At 61.0% G+C, this 14,881-nt stretch overlaps 1 protein-coding gene across 3 annotated transcripts; it reads left to right on the top strand.

The window, feature by feature from the left end:
- Positions 1 to 9,663: 9,663 nt before the first annotated feature.
- Positions 9,664 to 14,500, top strand: TBXT (T-box transcription factor T). Of its 3 annotated transcripts, none has more exons than XM_040965399.1 (8): positions 9,664 to 9,938; positions 10,216 to 10,480; positions 10,736 to 10,870; positions 11,470 to 11,531; positions 11,623 to 11,684; positions 12,709 to 12,882; positions 13,947 to 14,067; positions 14,230 to 14,500. In XM_040965399.1, exons 1-8 carry the CDS (start codon positions 9,733 to 9,735, stop codon positions 14,498 to 14,500), a joined length of 1,296 nt encoding a protein of 431 aa, XP_040821333.1. In that variant the 5' UTR covers positions 9,664 to 9,732. The 3 variants fall into 3 exon arrangements, with proteins under 3 accessions (XP_040821333.1, XP_040821332.1, XP_040821334.1); XM_040965398.1 differs by having other exon boundaries at positions 12,706 to 12,882; XM_040965400.1 differs by lacking the exon at positions 12,709 to 12,882.
- The last annotated feature ends 381 nt before the right edge of the window (positions 14,501 to 14,881 follow it).

Raw genomic sequence — 14,881 nt, 5'->3', positions numbered from 1 at the left:
GCTTTTGTGGCTGTAATTCAAGGGCTGCAGTGACTTTCTGGCATCCTTTAATCAGCTGCAAAGCTGGGGAGATGCTGATGGCCAGCCCAAGTGGCTGCTGGCCCTGGAAATGCAAATGAGGTGGCTGCTTCCCAGTTTCCCGTGGGAGGCAGCTTCACGGGGGTGGGGGTGGTGGAGGGTTGTGCGAGGGAGGCAGCAACCAGGCCACCCCCTCCCCCTCCAGAGACCCCCTTGGGGAAAAGTCTTGGGGAACGGGGTGTCTTCAGACACTGTCGGGGTTCATCCACACATGTGGGCTTTGCACAAGGATCGTGACCGATGGTTTGTTCCTGCTTAGCACCTAGAGGTTCCCTTGAGATACCTGGCTGGGGAGGCCAGACGCCAGCCAGCTCCTGGCCCAGGCAGGTGGTGGATTCCCCTGGTGTGGACACCCAGAAGGGGACCACCCCAAACCGCACTGTCTGCTATTGCAACTAAAATACCTGTCAGCTCATCCTGGCCACCCCGTCCCCTGTAGCTGAGGTGGTTCACTCCCCTCTGACCCAACAGTTGTATCTGGGGGTGATGTTGTAGCAGGTTGAACCATGCCGATAGCAACAGCACCCCACATGGCAGTCCCAGCTGCTCCACTTGCCATCCGGCTTCTTGGCAATGCTTGGGCTGTACCCATGTGGTAGACCCAGGTGGAGGCGCCTGCCTTCTGGCTTCTGCTCGCCCACTCTGGCTGTTGCAGCCATTTGGGAAGTGAACCAGTGGATGGGTCATTTCTCCCTCTCTTTCTCTAACTCTGCTGTTCCAATACGAAGAGGGCCAGATCTGTCCCCTTTGGCGTCCTCCTCCTCCCTGCGCACCACCTCTTCTGGAGCCTTCTGCATCCTGCATCCTCCACTCACTGCTGCCCAACTGCAGCTGCCCCGACTTCTCTTCGTCAGTGTTGGAGATGTGCCAGGGCCGGCGCTGGGCTCTGTGTCTCCCTCAGGCTGTGCATCCCCTTCAGGCCCGAGTGCTTCTCCAAGAGGAGCAATTTGTCCAACAGCTGTTCCTGGGAGCTGATAGAAGCTGCGTGTTTGCTCCCGCCATGCTGTTTGCTGAACAGTGTGTATAGAGACAGATGGCACCTGTCCTGCCCAGCATGAAAGGGACCCCACGCCCAGCCCCAAGCCCCCAAGGGCCAGGCTGTCCACTCAGCTGACCCCCCTGGGTGGCCTAGGACATGCCCAGGCTGGGCGGCTGTGGAGGGAGGGAGGGGCCAGGTCCACCCTGAAGCGATGCCCCTCCCCCACCGCATGAGGACCTAGACGGCGGGGGAGGGGTCAGCAGAGGGTGGCATCCTGGTGCTCTGGGGGCTTGGGATCAGGCTCCCTGAGCCCTTGGAGGCAGTGGGTCCTTCTGCTCCTGCTTGCTGGGCTTACGGCTGTCGTATGCCATGAGGCCAGCGGGTATTTTCAATGCTGTATTGAAATGAAATGAAAGGGCTGTGTGCCCGGTGGCTCAGAGGGGTGAGACCGTCGTGCAGGAGGCAGACCGTGGCGGCCAGACACCCCCACGAGACCAGCCTGGGACGTGCGAAGCTGCTGCTGTGTACTCAAGGAGTGCCGAGCCCAACACTTGGCTCTGTGTTTATTTTCTCTGTTTGGTGCCACCCAGAGCCAGGCCGACTCACAGGCCGCTCAGCGTTCCTTTAGGGCTGGGTCCCAACACAAACCAGCCTTGTCCTGGCTTTGGCTAGAGGGAGGTGAGGGGTGCTGCGGAGGCCAGGGCTCTCGGTGCACCCCAAAGGCTCTGGCACAGTTGCAGGGAAGCCGCCCTGTGCAGTGGCTGCCACTGCAGGTGCAGGACTTCGTGTCCATATGCGTGGGACTGGATCTCAGCTCTGGTCTTGCTGTGGCGCTGACCAGAGCACAGGGCTAGCAGCTTGAGTCGCGACACCGGCAAGCCCACCTGCCTGGGAGTCTATTACTGCCCCTCGGTCCCCAAGCCATTGCCGGCTCAGCTGGGCCACCAGGGGTTGAGCTCATAGGGCTTGACTGGGGACCTGAGCAGCACCACGTGGCGATGCTGCCGGAAGCCGGATCACCTGCTCCCCAATGGACATGCATAGTGGGGACCACTCTGACTTCCCAGGGGCAGGACCCATGTGGCGGCCAGCACCAGCCCCTCAGTGCCTAACCCCACCTGTCATGGCCTCCGGAGGCCTCACTCCCAGCACGGCTCTGTCCTGCCTGACCGCCAATGGCCGAAGCTGAGGCAGTGCCAAGCCAGGGACCTTCTTCCAGGTGTCCCAAGTGGGTGTAGGGGGCCCAGGGACTTGGCCCATCCTCTACTACTTTCCAGGTCATAAGCAAGGAGCTGGATCAGAGAGGGAGCAGCCAGGACTCAAATTAGTGCCCAGATGGCATCTGGTGCTGCTGGTGGAAGCTTAATGTACAATACCAAGGTGGCAGCCTGGAGGGTTTTATTTCTTAATTCTTTAGTTCCATGATCTAGAAAAGGTTAAAGGCACAAGGTTGAATAAAGGAGGTAAAGAATATGTATGGAAACAAGAGAAAACTGTGCACTATTCCAGCACCAGCGTAAGAATTTGTACAAAGCAAAAGAATTCTGTCCAGTGTTGAAGACGAATCTCTGCTTCCCCTTCGGATCTGCTTTCCTAGAGCCTGCGTGGTTCTCAGGTCCACAGCACCCTGAGCCTGGAGCCCGCCCGAACGGTCCAGCGTGAGGGCAGGATCCAGCCAAGTCAGAGATGGCGATGGTTAAGTAGACTCCAGAAAGCCTTGGCACCGGTGAGCTGGACGGACTGCAGAGGGCTGCGAGGGGGCGGGGCGAGCGCCGCGGGGGCGAGCGCGCAGGCGCCCAGTCTTGGAGGGATGCTGGAAGGACAAGAAGAGCAGGCGCAGCTTTCAAGAAGGGCTGCAGGGACCTGCTCATTCCTGCCCTGAGGACTGCTGGCCAAGCCCAGAAAATCGGGCAAGACAGACACGAGCCAGTGCTGCGTGGCTCCTATAGCTACAGGCTAAAGGTGAAGTGTCAGCTCCTGCGACACATCTTCAGAGCTTTCCCAGACAGGAAAACCGCCACAAAAGGGACAATAGAAGATCTTGGAGAAAACTATGAAGTTAGTCGCATGACGTCACATCCGCCTTTTCAGCCATTGAAAGGCAACGCAGACAGCAGGACAGACCCTTCACAGCACCGGTAGCTGACAGCAGGCTTCTAGCCACAGCCCACACTGAACTGTGCAAACAGCACTGAAGCGGATGGCCGGCCGTGGGGAGCCGGGGCCGCGGTTCAGTTGGTTAAGCTGCTTCCTGTCCTTTACTAAACGGTGAATGTTCACACCCTGATCGCAGAAGGGCAGGGCGCTGGCAGGTCCACAAGGCTGCAGGTGCAGAAATGCGACCCTCAGAAGCTGGAGGAAGACCTGAGAAGGGGACGCACAGGGGCGTTAAGATGAGCCGGCAATGACTTGGGGAGGGAGCGGCAGGTGGTAACAGACCCCCAGGCAGGAGGGCTTGCTGGTGTCAGCGACCCAAGCTGCTAGCCCTGTGCTCTGGCCAGCGCCACAGCAAGACCACTGATCCAGCTCCCTGCTGATGTGCCTGGGGAGGCAGCAGAAGACGCTCAAGTGTCTGGGTTCTTGGCAGCAATGTGGGAAACCCAGATGGAGCTCTGGGCTTCTGGCATTGGCTTACCCAGCTACAGCTGCTGCAGGTGCAAGATTTCTCTCTGTCTGTGTGTGTGTGGTGTGAGTGTGTGTGTGAGAGAGAGAGACTTTGTCTTCCAAATAAATAAATGTTTGAAAACAACCCTAGTCCTGGAGTCCTTACAAAGTGATGTCTGTAAGTGGCATGAGGTCCATTTTAGAGATGGAAAAAACTGAGGTCCCTGGGAAATGCAGGGGAACCTCAGCCTGTCCAGCTCAGGACAAAGGACCTGCCATCGCCTCCCAGGGCTCTGTGGGGAAGAGCCCAGAGAGTCCATCAAGCCCGGCTCTAACGCTGAGCTCTTCAGTTCACCGCGGCATAGCACGTTGGGCCTCGGCCTGAGGTACCGGATTCCCTATGGGTATGGGTTCAAGTCCCTGTTCCAGCTCACTCTGGAGTGCCTGGAAAGGAGCCCAGTGCCAGGGCTGAGGTCCTGCCCGGGCGTACTCCCCGGAGCTGTCGGGATGCAGCTGGTGTCAGCGTGGGCTGCGTGCGACACTCGCCACACGCGCCACACGCCACGCGCCACACGCGCCACACGCCACGCGCCACGCACCACGCGCCACACGTGCCACGCGCCACACGCCACGCGCCACACGCCACGCGCCACGCGCCACAGGATGCAGCCTTTACCACGTGACACTGGCTCCTGACAAATACTTGGCCGCACTTTTAGAATCAATCGACTGAGGCCAAAAAAGAAAACAAAAATCATTTTGGTCAAAGAAAAAGGGTGTTTCTGAGAAGATAAATTGCTTGACAATTATACCTTCAGATACTGGCTCCTGGCTTCAGGCCAGCCTAGTCCTGGCCGTTGTGGCCATTTGAGGAATGAACCAGCAGATGGAGGGTCCTGTCAGTCTTCTCTCTGTAAACCTGCCTTTAAAATAAAAATTCGTAAATCTTATTTGGCACTTGCTTTTCTCTCTGGCTGCTCTGTGTGCCAACGCAGCATCCCAGACTGGATTACACCTTGAGTAAGGGGCTGTTCTCCCTCCGCAGTCCCTATTGTTGCTATCACATAGAATAGCAAACTTTCCTTGTGTCTGAAAACTAGCTAAGCCGAGGCAGGCTTTTGGCCCCGCAGCATCGAACAGCTGAAGACTGGGGTTCGAGCTCCAACTCTGGCTCTTGGCTTGTGCTTCCTGTCAACGCAGACTCTGGAACACCAGATCCATGGCCTTGGGTCCACTCAGTGCCAAAGGAGGACACTGAAAGTGGGTTTTAGAGAAAGGAGAATGAGCGTGTCTGGTAGGATTATTCAACAAGCTACTGGAAATGGAATTAGAAGACAAGTTTGTTCTAGGTTAGAAGATATATATATATGTGTGTATGTATATAAAGATTCATTTGAAAGGCAGAGAAAGAGAGAGAGATCTGTCATCTGCTGGTTCACTCCCCAAGTAGCTGCTGTGTCCAGAGCTCAGCGGATAGCCAGGAGCTTCCTCCAGGTCTCCCACATGGGCTCGGGGCCCAAGCACTTGGGCCATCTTTCGCTGCTCTCCTAGGCATGTTAATGAGAAGCTGGATTGGAAGTGGAGCAGTCCCATGGGATGCTGGCATGCAGGTACAGCTTAACCTCCGACACCACAATGCCAGCTCCTTGAAAGTCTGTGGCATGCTTGCATACCCTGTGCCTTGCAGCTCTTCACATTTCCCCTGGAGCGGCTCTAAGGCCTCCTGCCCTCACCATGTCCAGTGACTGCACCAGCCAGTGCGTGACTGAGGCAAGCAGGGCTGCCCGGCTTCCTGTGCATCTTGTGTGCTGGTTGATGTTTAGTCCAGCGCCTCGGTTGTCACTCTGAGGCAGATTCTGAGGATGGTACCACTCGCATCCCAGTCGTTTGCCAGGGAGGGGAGTCCACGGTGAGTCGCCCAGCTTCTCAGATACAAGAGCAAAGCCTGGGCGAGTGTGCTGGTCACAGAGGAGAAAGCAAGAGAAGAAAACGCTGTGGGGAAAGGCGTCAGGGTCTGCGGGGGGTGTGGGCAAGCCTGGAGATGTAGGGGACACACCACAGGTGCAGGGAGAGGAGCCCAGAGCACCTGCAGCGCCAGTGTCCTCCACCTGAGGGCTGGTCCACCCCCAGCTGCTTGGCTTCTGACTGGCTCCCAAGTGCCTGGGCCCCTGCCACCCAGGCAGAAGGCTGGGAGAGACTCAGGCCTGGCTGTGGCCACTGTGTGACCAGCAGCTAGATCTCTCGTGTCTGTCTCCTCCTCTCTCAGTCACCCTGCCATCAGATAAGTAAATAAATAAATCTGTTGGCCTCCTGAGAGAGGCCTGTAAGAGATGGAAACAGATGCTTGGTTGGCTAAAAGACTGTTGCTGAGGTTGACATGGTAAAGGACGGGAAATGAGGGTGGCCACAGAGCCAAAGCCATGACACAGTCAGCAGCAGAGGAAATCAAGCCAATTAGGGCCATCGAGGCAGACAGGATGCTGACAGAAAGGTGTTCAACACCCCCAGGATGGAGGCAGGACCAGGGCGACCAGGATTGGCAATCCCTTGGGCAGAACCGTCACCAGCCCCTGAACTGCAGACTCAGTGGTGGCAAGGTGTCCCGCTGAGCAAGCTGAGAGGCCCGCTGCTTCTGAACATCTACCAGAACCCAGCGCCCTGGGACGGTCAGGGCAGAGGCCACTGTGTCCTCTCCCGTGGCAGGCATGGTGATGGTCTGGCAGAGGATAGTATGCCCACCCCTGTGGCAGGTACATGGACGGTCAGGGCAGAGGCCACTGTGCCCACCCCTGTGGCAGGCACGTGGATGGTCTGGCAGAGGCCACTGTGCCCACCCCTGTGGCAGGCACGTGGACGGTCTGGCGGAGGCCACTGTGCTCACCCCTGTGGCAGGCACGTGGACGGTCTGGCGGAGGCCACTGTGCCCTCCCACATGGCAGGCACGCGCATCTCCAGCCTGAATACAAACGTGTGCAGGGGAAGATGCTGCAGGCCAGTGTGGAGCTCAGCCCAACCATGTCTGTCTTGAGTGTGTGAGCTTCCACCACTAAGCCAGCCACGTGGTCTCCTGTGCCGGCTCACCAGGGCTTGGACAGGGAGGGTGGAGAGTCTGGACTAATCCAGGAGACTGAGGCCCAGGTGGGTGGCTCAGAGGACTGTATCACCAGGCTCACAGTGCCAGCCAGCAGCCCTCATGCTGGAGTGGCTGCCACGCGTAGGCTGCTCCTGGTTGTGGCACCCAGGAACAGCTTAGCAAGTTGTCTCCGTCCTTTCCTTGTCACTGAAACCACAACCACCCCAACCAGCCCAGTGACCTTGTAGAATGGTCAGGGCTAAGGAGACCAAGGGGTTACACCACCAGTTTAAACAGCAGCATCACTGAAGTTGTGATGGGGTTCAGGAGAGGCAGAGCAAGGGGTGCCAGGCCCCGGGAATGCTTTTCGTGGAACTTCCCAGGAGCGCCAGCCCGAGGAAAACACACCAACACAGGAGCAGGGATGCCTCTATCCGGCTTCCGCTCTCCCTGCCTAGGGACACTGGTCCACGGCCTACAAGCTGACAGACCTCGCCAGTGAGCACAGAACATAGGTGTCGGCAGAAACGTGCCAGGGCCGGGGCTGCAGCAGCGGCTGGCTAAGCCTGGTGGAGACGGAGCTGCGGGGTGGGGGGAAGGCACAGGATGCGGTGGGAGCCATTTGGAGAGTGAAGCAGTTGTTGTGGAAGATCTGGCACTCTCCCCTCCTTGTTGCGCTACCTCACGAGCATAAGCGGCGTTTTAGAAAAGTAAGAAATTTGTGATTGAGGATGCTGAGCGCTGAGAAGGAATGGGAGTATGTGAGGAGACTAAGACGAGTGCCTCATTCTGGTACGCGATTAGCGCGGTCACACATGCAACGAGCTCAGGTATGATACACTTAAAGGGTTTCCCGCATGCTGTCCCAGCCGGTCCTGAGCCGACGCCGAGGGACACAGGTCTGCTACCGCAGAAGGCCATGTGTGTTGTGCGTGTGTGTCTGTCTGTTCCAATGTCTCTGTGTGTATCTGCGTTCCTGAGTGTCTCTGCCTGATTTTCCCACTGGGCGTTTCTTAGGTTGTTAGGGGGAGGAGGCCGTCTCCCCATTTTTCTCTGAACCGCTGCGTTTCCCAGGGACCCAGCCCTCTGGGGCGACAAACAGCTGGCAGCACCTGGGCCGGCGCCCCAGGAAGCCGCGGCTATTGACCGGGTCTTTACAGCGGGCTGGAGGAAGCTTTCGGTTGTAAATGGTCATTCCCGGCCGTGGGAGCCGACCTGGGGGCCGCGGCAGCACCGGGAGACCGGGCCAGAAAGCCGGGTGGAGGCCTGGGCAGGTTGCTCGGCGGCCGGCCTGCCTCCGCTCCCCCAGAGCAGCTGTGCGGCTGCGGGAAGGTCCGCTCCAGCCCCTGGGCGCCGGCCGAGCCGGTGGCGGAGCGCGCGACCCTGCGTGGCGTGAGTGGCGGCCTTCAGCCTCGGCCTGAGCCCCTCCTGCCGCCTGCGCAGGCTCCCCCGGGCTGCCCGCCCGAACTCGACTGCGGGAACAGCTAACTTTCCCTGCGGAGGCGGCTGCGGTGCCCGCCCCCGCCGGAGGCCAGGGCCGCGCCAGCCGGCGGGCAGCGGCGGGAGGAGCAAATGAGGTCCTTTTGGTGCCTCTAGTCCCGGGATGCCTCCTTCTAGCCGGCGCCCCGGGGAATTTCCTGGACAACAAAAGGGAGGGAGGAGTGCGGAGCGTAACGCGGTGGCGCCCCGCGTCCGGCCTTCCTCCCTGCGCCCGCGCCTCCGGGAGCCCTCTGGAGACGCCGCGTCTGCTCTCCGGGAGTTTGCCCGGCAGTGGCTGAACCCTGGGCCACCCCGACCCGGTGGCGGATAGGGGAGGGGTCCGTGCGGGGCGTCCGTTCCGTGTGCGGCAGAGAGACCCACGTGGACTGTCAGCCGCGTGGCCGCAATCACAGAGCCGGCTGCTTCCCTAGCGCGTGGAGGCGGGGTGCGCGCGGGATCCTCTCAGCTGTGCAGAGACCCCATGGAACCATTTTCCACTCCTTGTCACCTTTCCTCCACTCTCCTCGGGGAAGTCCTCACGAAAAGGCCGTAAACCAACCGGCGGGGCGCGGAAATGCGCCCGGAGCGCGGCTCTCCGGGGGCACGCCGGGCCCCACTCGCGACGGCCGCTGCGCCCGCCACACCTCTCCACCCGCTCCTAGGTCCGTCTGCGGAGCCACCAAACTCCCCAGAAGCGGGCCCCGGGTCTAGTTGCGTCCATTTTTCTTCTGGCGTGCCGGACTGATCCTCTCCAGCCTGGTGAAGGCCACGGAGCCAGGGCGCTCCGGCACAGGTGTCCCAGGCCTTGGGACGAGCAAGGGTGGCGCGGCGCGCCAGTGCTCCGGGCGCTCCCGGCCGGGAAGGAACTCAGACGCGTCCTGCCGGTCCTGCCTGGGCTCAGGTGAACGCCGCGGGATCACCCTGGCCGGTGCAGCCGCGGGGTCCCTGGGCGCACCGGGAGCCCGGCTATGCAGCCCCTGGCCGAGGTGCTGCCGGGGCGGGCTCCAGCGCCCACTCCCCTCCTTCCTCCCGCACCCGCGGGCCCGCCCCGCCGCTTTGATGGAGGTGCAAACATTTGGGAGAGGGCGGGGGTGTAGGGGCTGGGCCGGAGCCTGGGATTTACAGGAAACTGGCGCGCGGGAACCCATTGTTGGCCCCCGACCTCCGCGGCCTGCCCGGCCGGGTCTGATATGGCCGCGCGCGGCCAATGGGCAGCGGCTGTCCAGCACATCAAAGGGCGCGCGGCCCAATCCGCCGCGCCCCCCTCTGCGGCCGCCGCGGCTCTATTTATGGGGTAGGGACCCAATTTCTCTTCCCAGAGACCAACCCTAGGTGTGCCTCAGGGGAGTTCAAGTGGAACAGCCTCTTTCCCCCCACCCCCCTTCCCCGCCCCCTTCCCCCGATCCCGGCCCTCTACTCGCGCCCTGGGACCCAGGCACCCGCCATCGCGGGCGGCCAAGGGACTGAAGTGGATAGCGAGTCGTGACTGCAGGGTCGGCGGGGCGGGCAGGGCAGGGAGATGGGCTCGCCGGGCGCCGAGAGCGCGGGGAAGAGCCTGCAGTACCGCGTGGACCACCTGCTCAGCGCCGTGGAGAGCGAGCTGCAGGCGGGCAGCGAGAAGGGGGACCCCACGGAGCGCCAGCTGCGCGTCGGCCTGGAGGAGAGCGAGCTGTGGCTGCGCTTTAAGGAGCTTACCAATGAAATGATCGTTACCAAGAACGGCAGGTAGGCGGTCCGGGGTCTGGGGACGGGGAGGGCCCCCGCTGCCCCTCGTCCTCGGTGGGGAGCACCCCTAGGGTCGTTCTGCTTGGGGCTACAAGCCACAGCTCCTGGTGGCGCGCATTCCGCTGGTCAGATCCTCTCCGCCCCTGCCTCGGAGGCCGAAGTAATCGGGTGAAGCTTGGGAGACTGGAGCGGGAGGCTCTCTTGGTGTCCACGAATCCGCCTCAGTCCGACCTGGCGGGTCAGAGCCAGGGTCCTCCTGCGCGTCCGTGTCTTCCAGGAGGATGTTCCCGGTACTGAAGGTGAATGTGTCCGGCCTGGACCCCAACGCCATGTACTCCTTCCTGTTGGACTTCGTGGCGGCCGACAGCCACCGCTGGAAGTTCGTGAACGGGGAGTGGGTGCCGGGCGGCAAGCCCGAGCCGCAGGCGCCCAGCTGCGTCTACATCCACCCGGACTCCCCCAACTTTGGCGCGCACTGGATGAAGGCGCCCGTCTCCTTCAGCAAAGTGAAGCTCACCAACAAGCTCAATGGGGGCGGCCAGGTAGGCGCGATGGACGGAGGCGGGCGGAGCGCGGGAGGCTTGGTGGGGACTCCGTGGGGACCGGGGGTGACCGCTGCCAGGCTGCACTGCTGTTGATTTCGGGCTGAGAGCGGTAGCGGAGGCAGAGAGGCAGGAGCCAGCCCCAAGCGCCTAGGAGCCTCCAGCAGGCCCTCCCCGGGAGCCACGAGGGGCGCGGGGAAGGCCACTGGCCGTTTCCTGGGGTTGGGCGCTGTGATGGTTGGTCCTCTCCGGCAGATCATGTTGAACTCCTTACACAAGTACGAGCCTCGGATTCACATCGTGAGAGTGGGCGGCCCGCAACGCATGATCACCAGCCACTGCTTTCCTGAGACCCAGTTCATTGCGGTGACAGCCTACCAGAATGAAGAGGTGCGGGCCGAGCCTTCTTGGGCAGCGTGCACCCAGTGCCTGGCTGGGAGGGATGGTGGCTGCCCACTGACTCCCCAGGCGGAGGTTTGGTGAGCTTCTCAATGATGGGTTCAGCAAGCCTCAAGCAAATCTGGCTTGTTCTCCCTGAAAGTGTGTGTAATGCAAGTGTCTACTAATTGCACAAAATGAAAAAACTCGGGATTTGGGGTTAGGCGCTCAGAGGAGTGGGGAAGCCAGTGTGAGAGAGGCAGACTTTCCAAAGCTGTGCTGTGCAAAGCGATGCAAGGACAGGAGCCCCAGGCCCACCCAGGGTGGCGGATCGGGCACAACAGACAACTAGTACCCAGCAGCCCCAGGTCGGCTGAGCCGCCGTAGGAGCATGGCTGGTGGAAGATTGGCGGTGGCTGCAGGCTCGGCTCTGCGTGACTCACGCTGGGAAAGCTGGCAGCTACAGCTTTTTATGTACATGCTGTCCTAACAAAAGATGCACCGCGGAAAAAGCTAGGTTATCGCTCTCTGACGGCGGGTTTTCTGGCATTTTCCAAGTTACGTCTCGTGGCTAAGTGGCCAGTGAGTGAATAGAATCTTTTGCTTCTCAGATCACAGCTTTGAAAATCAAATACAACCCGTTTGCCAAAGCTTTCCTGGATGCCAAGGAAAGGTGAGAGAGTACTAGCTCTGGGGCGAGGCGGCAGCGGAAGCTGAGCCCGGCTGCCCTGGCTCGCTCAGTGACCCGCTGCCCCTCCCAGCAGAAGCGACCACAAGGACGTGATGGAGGAGCCAGCAGACGGCCAGCAGCCGGGGTACTCCCAACGTATGTTCACGGGTTCCATGGCGTTCCATGGCCCTCCGTGGCCAGGGGTTGGGAGATGAGGTGTCGGTGGGAGCAGCCCACAGGGCCTCCTGGGCTGAGGCTAGCCGGCCCCTTGGGCCTCTGCTCACCCAGGCCAGGTGAGAAGCTCCCAAGGTTCTTGTTGGGTCCTGAGAGCTTGGTGCGGGAGTCTACACCACCTTCCAAGGCGGGTCCTCTGCTTGTCCTCTTTGGGGTGGGGGCTGCTTGTTTATGTTGCAGAGACTGGAGGGCCATCTTTGGGACCAGGCTTGTTCCACGTTGGTTCTGGGCTTGGTCTTGGCTGCAGGGTGGCGAGGGTCTGAAGCCGACCCCGTCCCCCCCAGGCCCAGCAAAGGCTGTGGTCTGGTCGCCCCTGTGATCTGGATGAGCTGTGGTCCCTACCCTATACCAGGAGGGCAGCGCAGACTGTCAGCTGGTGGCCCCTGGGGTCCTGTTTGCTGCTCACCCCCAGAGGGGGACATGGCGCAGGCCTCTGCTTAGGAGTGGAGGAGGCAGGACAGGTGTCGTGCTGGGCGTGCTGGCCACGGCCGCCCTCTTCTTCCTCTCCAGTAGTGTCCTGAGTGTTGTCTGTAGTTTAGACATTGGAGTAGAGAATTGTCCCCTGAAGGGATGACTTTTTTTTTCTGACTTAAAAAAAATCTTTAAAAAGTTATAGGTGGCAACAAGTTTTAGAGGTTGGCAGGGTGAGTTCCAAGCACGCTGAAGCCTTAGGCAAGGACAGTGGGTGCCTGAGGGGCAGGCTGGGACAGAGGAGTGTGAACTGGAGGCGCTCTGGCGTGTGTGACCCCTGCCTCTGTGCCTTTAAGCCACATTCCTTCTGCCGTGGGTTGCTCCCTGCCCTGGGGAGCAGTGGTGGGTCACGGGAGGACAGAGGAGGCTGCTGGGCGGCTGCTCCCCCAGGTGTCCCACAGGGTGGGCTTCGAGCTGGGCTGGTGCTCTGGCCCTGCTGGCCCTCTGGCTCCTCAGCATTCTTTACCCACAGCAGGGGGGTGGCTCCTCCCAGGAAGCAGCACCCTGTGCCCACCTGCCAGCCCCCACCCACAGTTCGGAGGCTCCTTGCCCCTGCCCTCGGCCCACGGCTGCGAGAGGTACCCAGCCCTGAGGAGCCACCGCTCGGCGCCCTACCCCAGCCCCTACGTTCACCGGAACAACTCGCCCAGTAAGGCCCGGCGGGGGGGGGGGGGGGGCGGTGCTGAAGGGTTGAGGGGCTGGGGGAGGCACTCCGTAGGGAGTGGGGCCCCCTCCTCCAGGCATCCTTTCTGTCTACACCGCTGCCAGCTCCAGCCAGGGGGCAGGTCCAGAGGTCTTCAGTGGTCAGGCTGCAACAGCTGGGCACCCTGGGGATACCCCAGGTGTGGGCTCCTGCCCCACCCTGCTCTGGGGCATCCCTGACTGCTGGGTCAGAAGCCCTGACCGGCAGCGTGTGTGTGTGTGTGTGTGTGCGTGTGTGTGTGTGTGTGTGTGTGTGACCCTCCCTAATCCTCCATCACCCCCTCCATTCCCAGATTTCACTTTGTCTGGCTCCAGAAGGAAAATTGCTGGGGAACACCATAAAACAATTAAGCTGTTCAAGTGATCTAGGAAAGTCACTGCCTGGCAGGACACCCTGGGACTTGGTCAGCCCCGGGTTGGACTCGGAGACTGGCAAGATCACAGTTTTGTTTATTTTTGAAAAGAGATGTATTTATTAATTGTGCAGAGAGAGCTGCAGAGAGGGGGGAAAGAAAGACAGACCTTGCACTGGCTAGTTCACTCAGATGGCTGCAGTGGCCTGAAGCCAGGAGCCAGGAGCTTCTTCCGGGGTCTCTCCCACATGCGAGGTGGGGACTCAGGCACTTGGGCCCTGCCCGCTGCTATCCAGGCCCTAAGCAGGGAGCTGGATGGGTAGTGAGGCAGTTGGGACACAGCCGGCTGCTTCACCGTGCTGGCCCTGAGGCTCCTAGAGGCCTGGCTGCCTGAGCCCATCTTCTCTATGGAGAGACCCTCAATAAAGGGCGTAATTACACCTTTTCACAAATGTTTATTACGGGGAAGGCTCCCCAACTAAGCGACTGTGCGATCTGCTTTGATGACGTATTTTTAAGAGTGTGTGTTTGGCGGTCAGACGGGCTGATGGGTCACGTCCATGGTGACCGTCCACAGTCTGTTGTCAGTGCTGGGCTGTGCTGGGTGACCCTAGCCTGAGAAGGCTCCTCCCTGACTCCACATCATTCCTGTCCTTAGCCTACCCCGACAGCCCCTCGGCCTGCTTGCCCGTGCTGCCAGCCCCTGACACTTGGTCCGGCCTCGGGGTGCCTGCTCATGGGACCGTGCTCCACAATGGCAGTCCGCCCACTGGCTCCAGGTGACGGTGTCTGCCCATGCCCACTTCCCGGACAGGACCTTCCATACCCTCCCTGAGGTGCCTGGGAGCCGGTCCCCCTGCCCCTACCCCAGCCCACTGCTGCCCCCCTCAGCGCCTGCAGCCTCTTTCCAGCCTCTGACCCTTGTGTTTCCTCCCTTCCAGCCAGTACCCCAGCCTGTGGTCGGTGAACAATGGCACCATCACTCCTGGCTCCCAGCCGGCCGCCGTGTCCAGCGGCCTGGGGACCCAGTTCTTCCGAGGTTCGCCCGCACACTACGCTCCCCTGCCCCAGGGCGTCCCGGCTGCCTCCTCGGGGTCCCCTCTGTATGAAGGAGCTGCCATGGTCACGGACATTCCTGAGAGCCAGTACGATGCCTCGGCCCAAGGCCGCCTTCTAGCTTCATGGACGCCTGTGCCACCCCCCTCCATGTGAACCAAGGCCTTGGCACGGAGGACACGGTGGCTTCTGGTGGTTGTCGCTGGTCGGATCCAGCTCCCAGGGCCAGGGTGCAGGCCCATGGGTTGGGGAAGGACACACAGCTTGTCAGCACCGAGGAGTCACCTTTACCGTTGGCCCAGACCCCACTGTGCCTTGCTGTGGTCTGCAGGGGCAGTGAAGCATCCTGGGACCCTGGCGGATCACCTTTGGAAAGCAGGCCGGTGGCCCAGCTCCTCGTGATGGACAGTGACACCTGGCCTGCCCGTGTCCAGGCTCTGCCTAGCTTCTTGACGGCTTAGGCGCGGCTCCCCTTGCACCGGCCCTGCCTGAGCGAGGTGACCGCTCCCGCCTGCAGCTCCTCGTTGCTCTCTGCGT

The sequence above is a fragment of the Ochotona curzoniae genome, unplaced genomic scaffold, assembly GCF_017591425.1.
Source record: "Ochotona curzoniae isolate NIBS_2020 unplaced genomic scaffold, NIBS_Ocur_1.0 scaffold_3890, whole genome shotgun sequence".
NCBI lineage: Eukaryota > Metazoa > Chordata > Mammalia > Lagomorpha > Ochotonidae > Ochotona > Ochotona curzoniae.
This window is presented reverse-complemented; position numbering and strand designations above follow the sequence as displayed.

What these genes read in the sequence shown, in the direction of transcription:
- TBXT (XM_040965398.1), top strand. Translation starts at nt 9,733, where the DNA reads ATGGGCTCGCCGGGCGCCGAGAGCGCGGGGAAGAGCCTGCAGTACCGC. An exon ending in AGCTCAATGGGGGCGGCCAG is followed by an intron (nt 10,481 to 10,735) that starts GTAGGCGCGATG and finishes CCTCTCCGGCAG; the next exon opens with ATCATGTTGAACTCCTTACA. An exon ending in TTCCTGGATGCCAAGGAAAG is followed by an intron (nt 11,532 to 11,622) that starts GTGAGAGAGTAC and finishes CCCTCCCAGCAG; the next exon opens with AAGCGACCACAAGGACGTGA.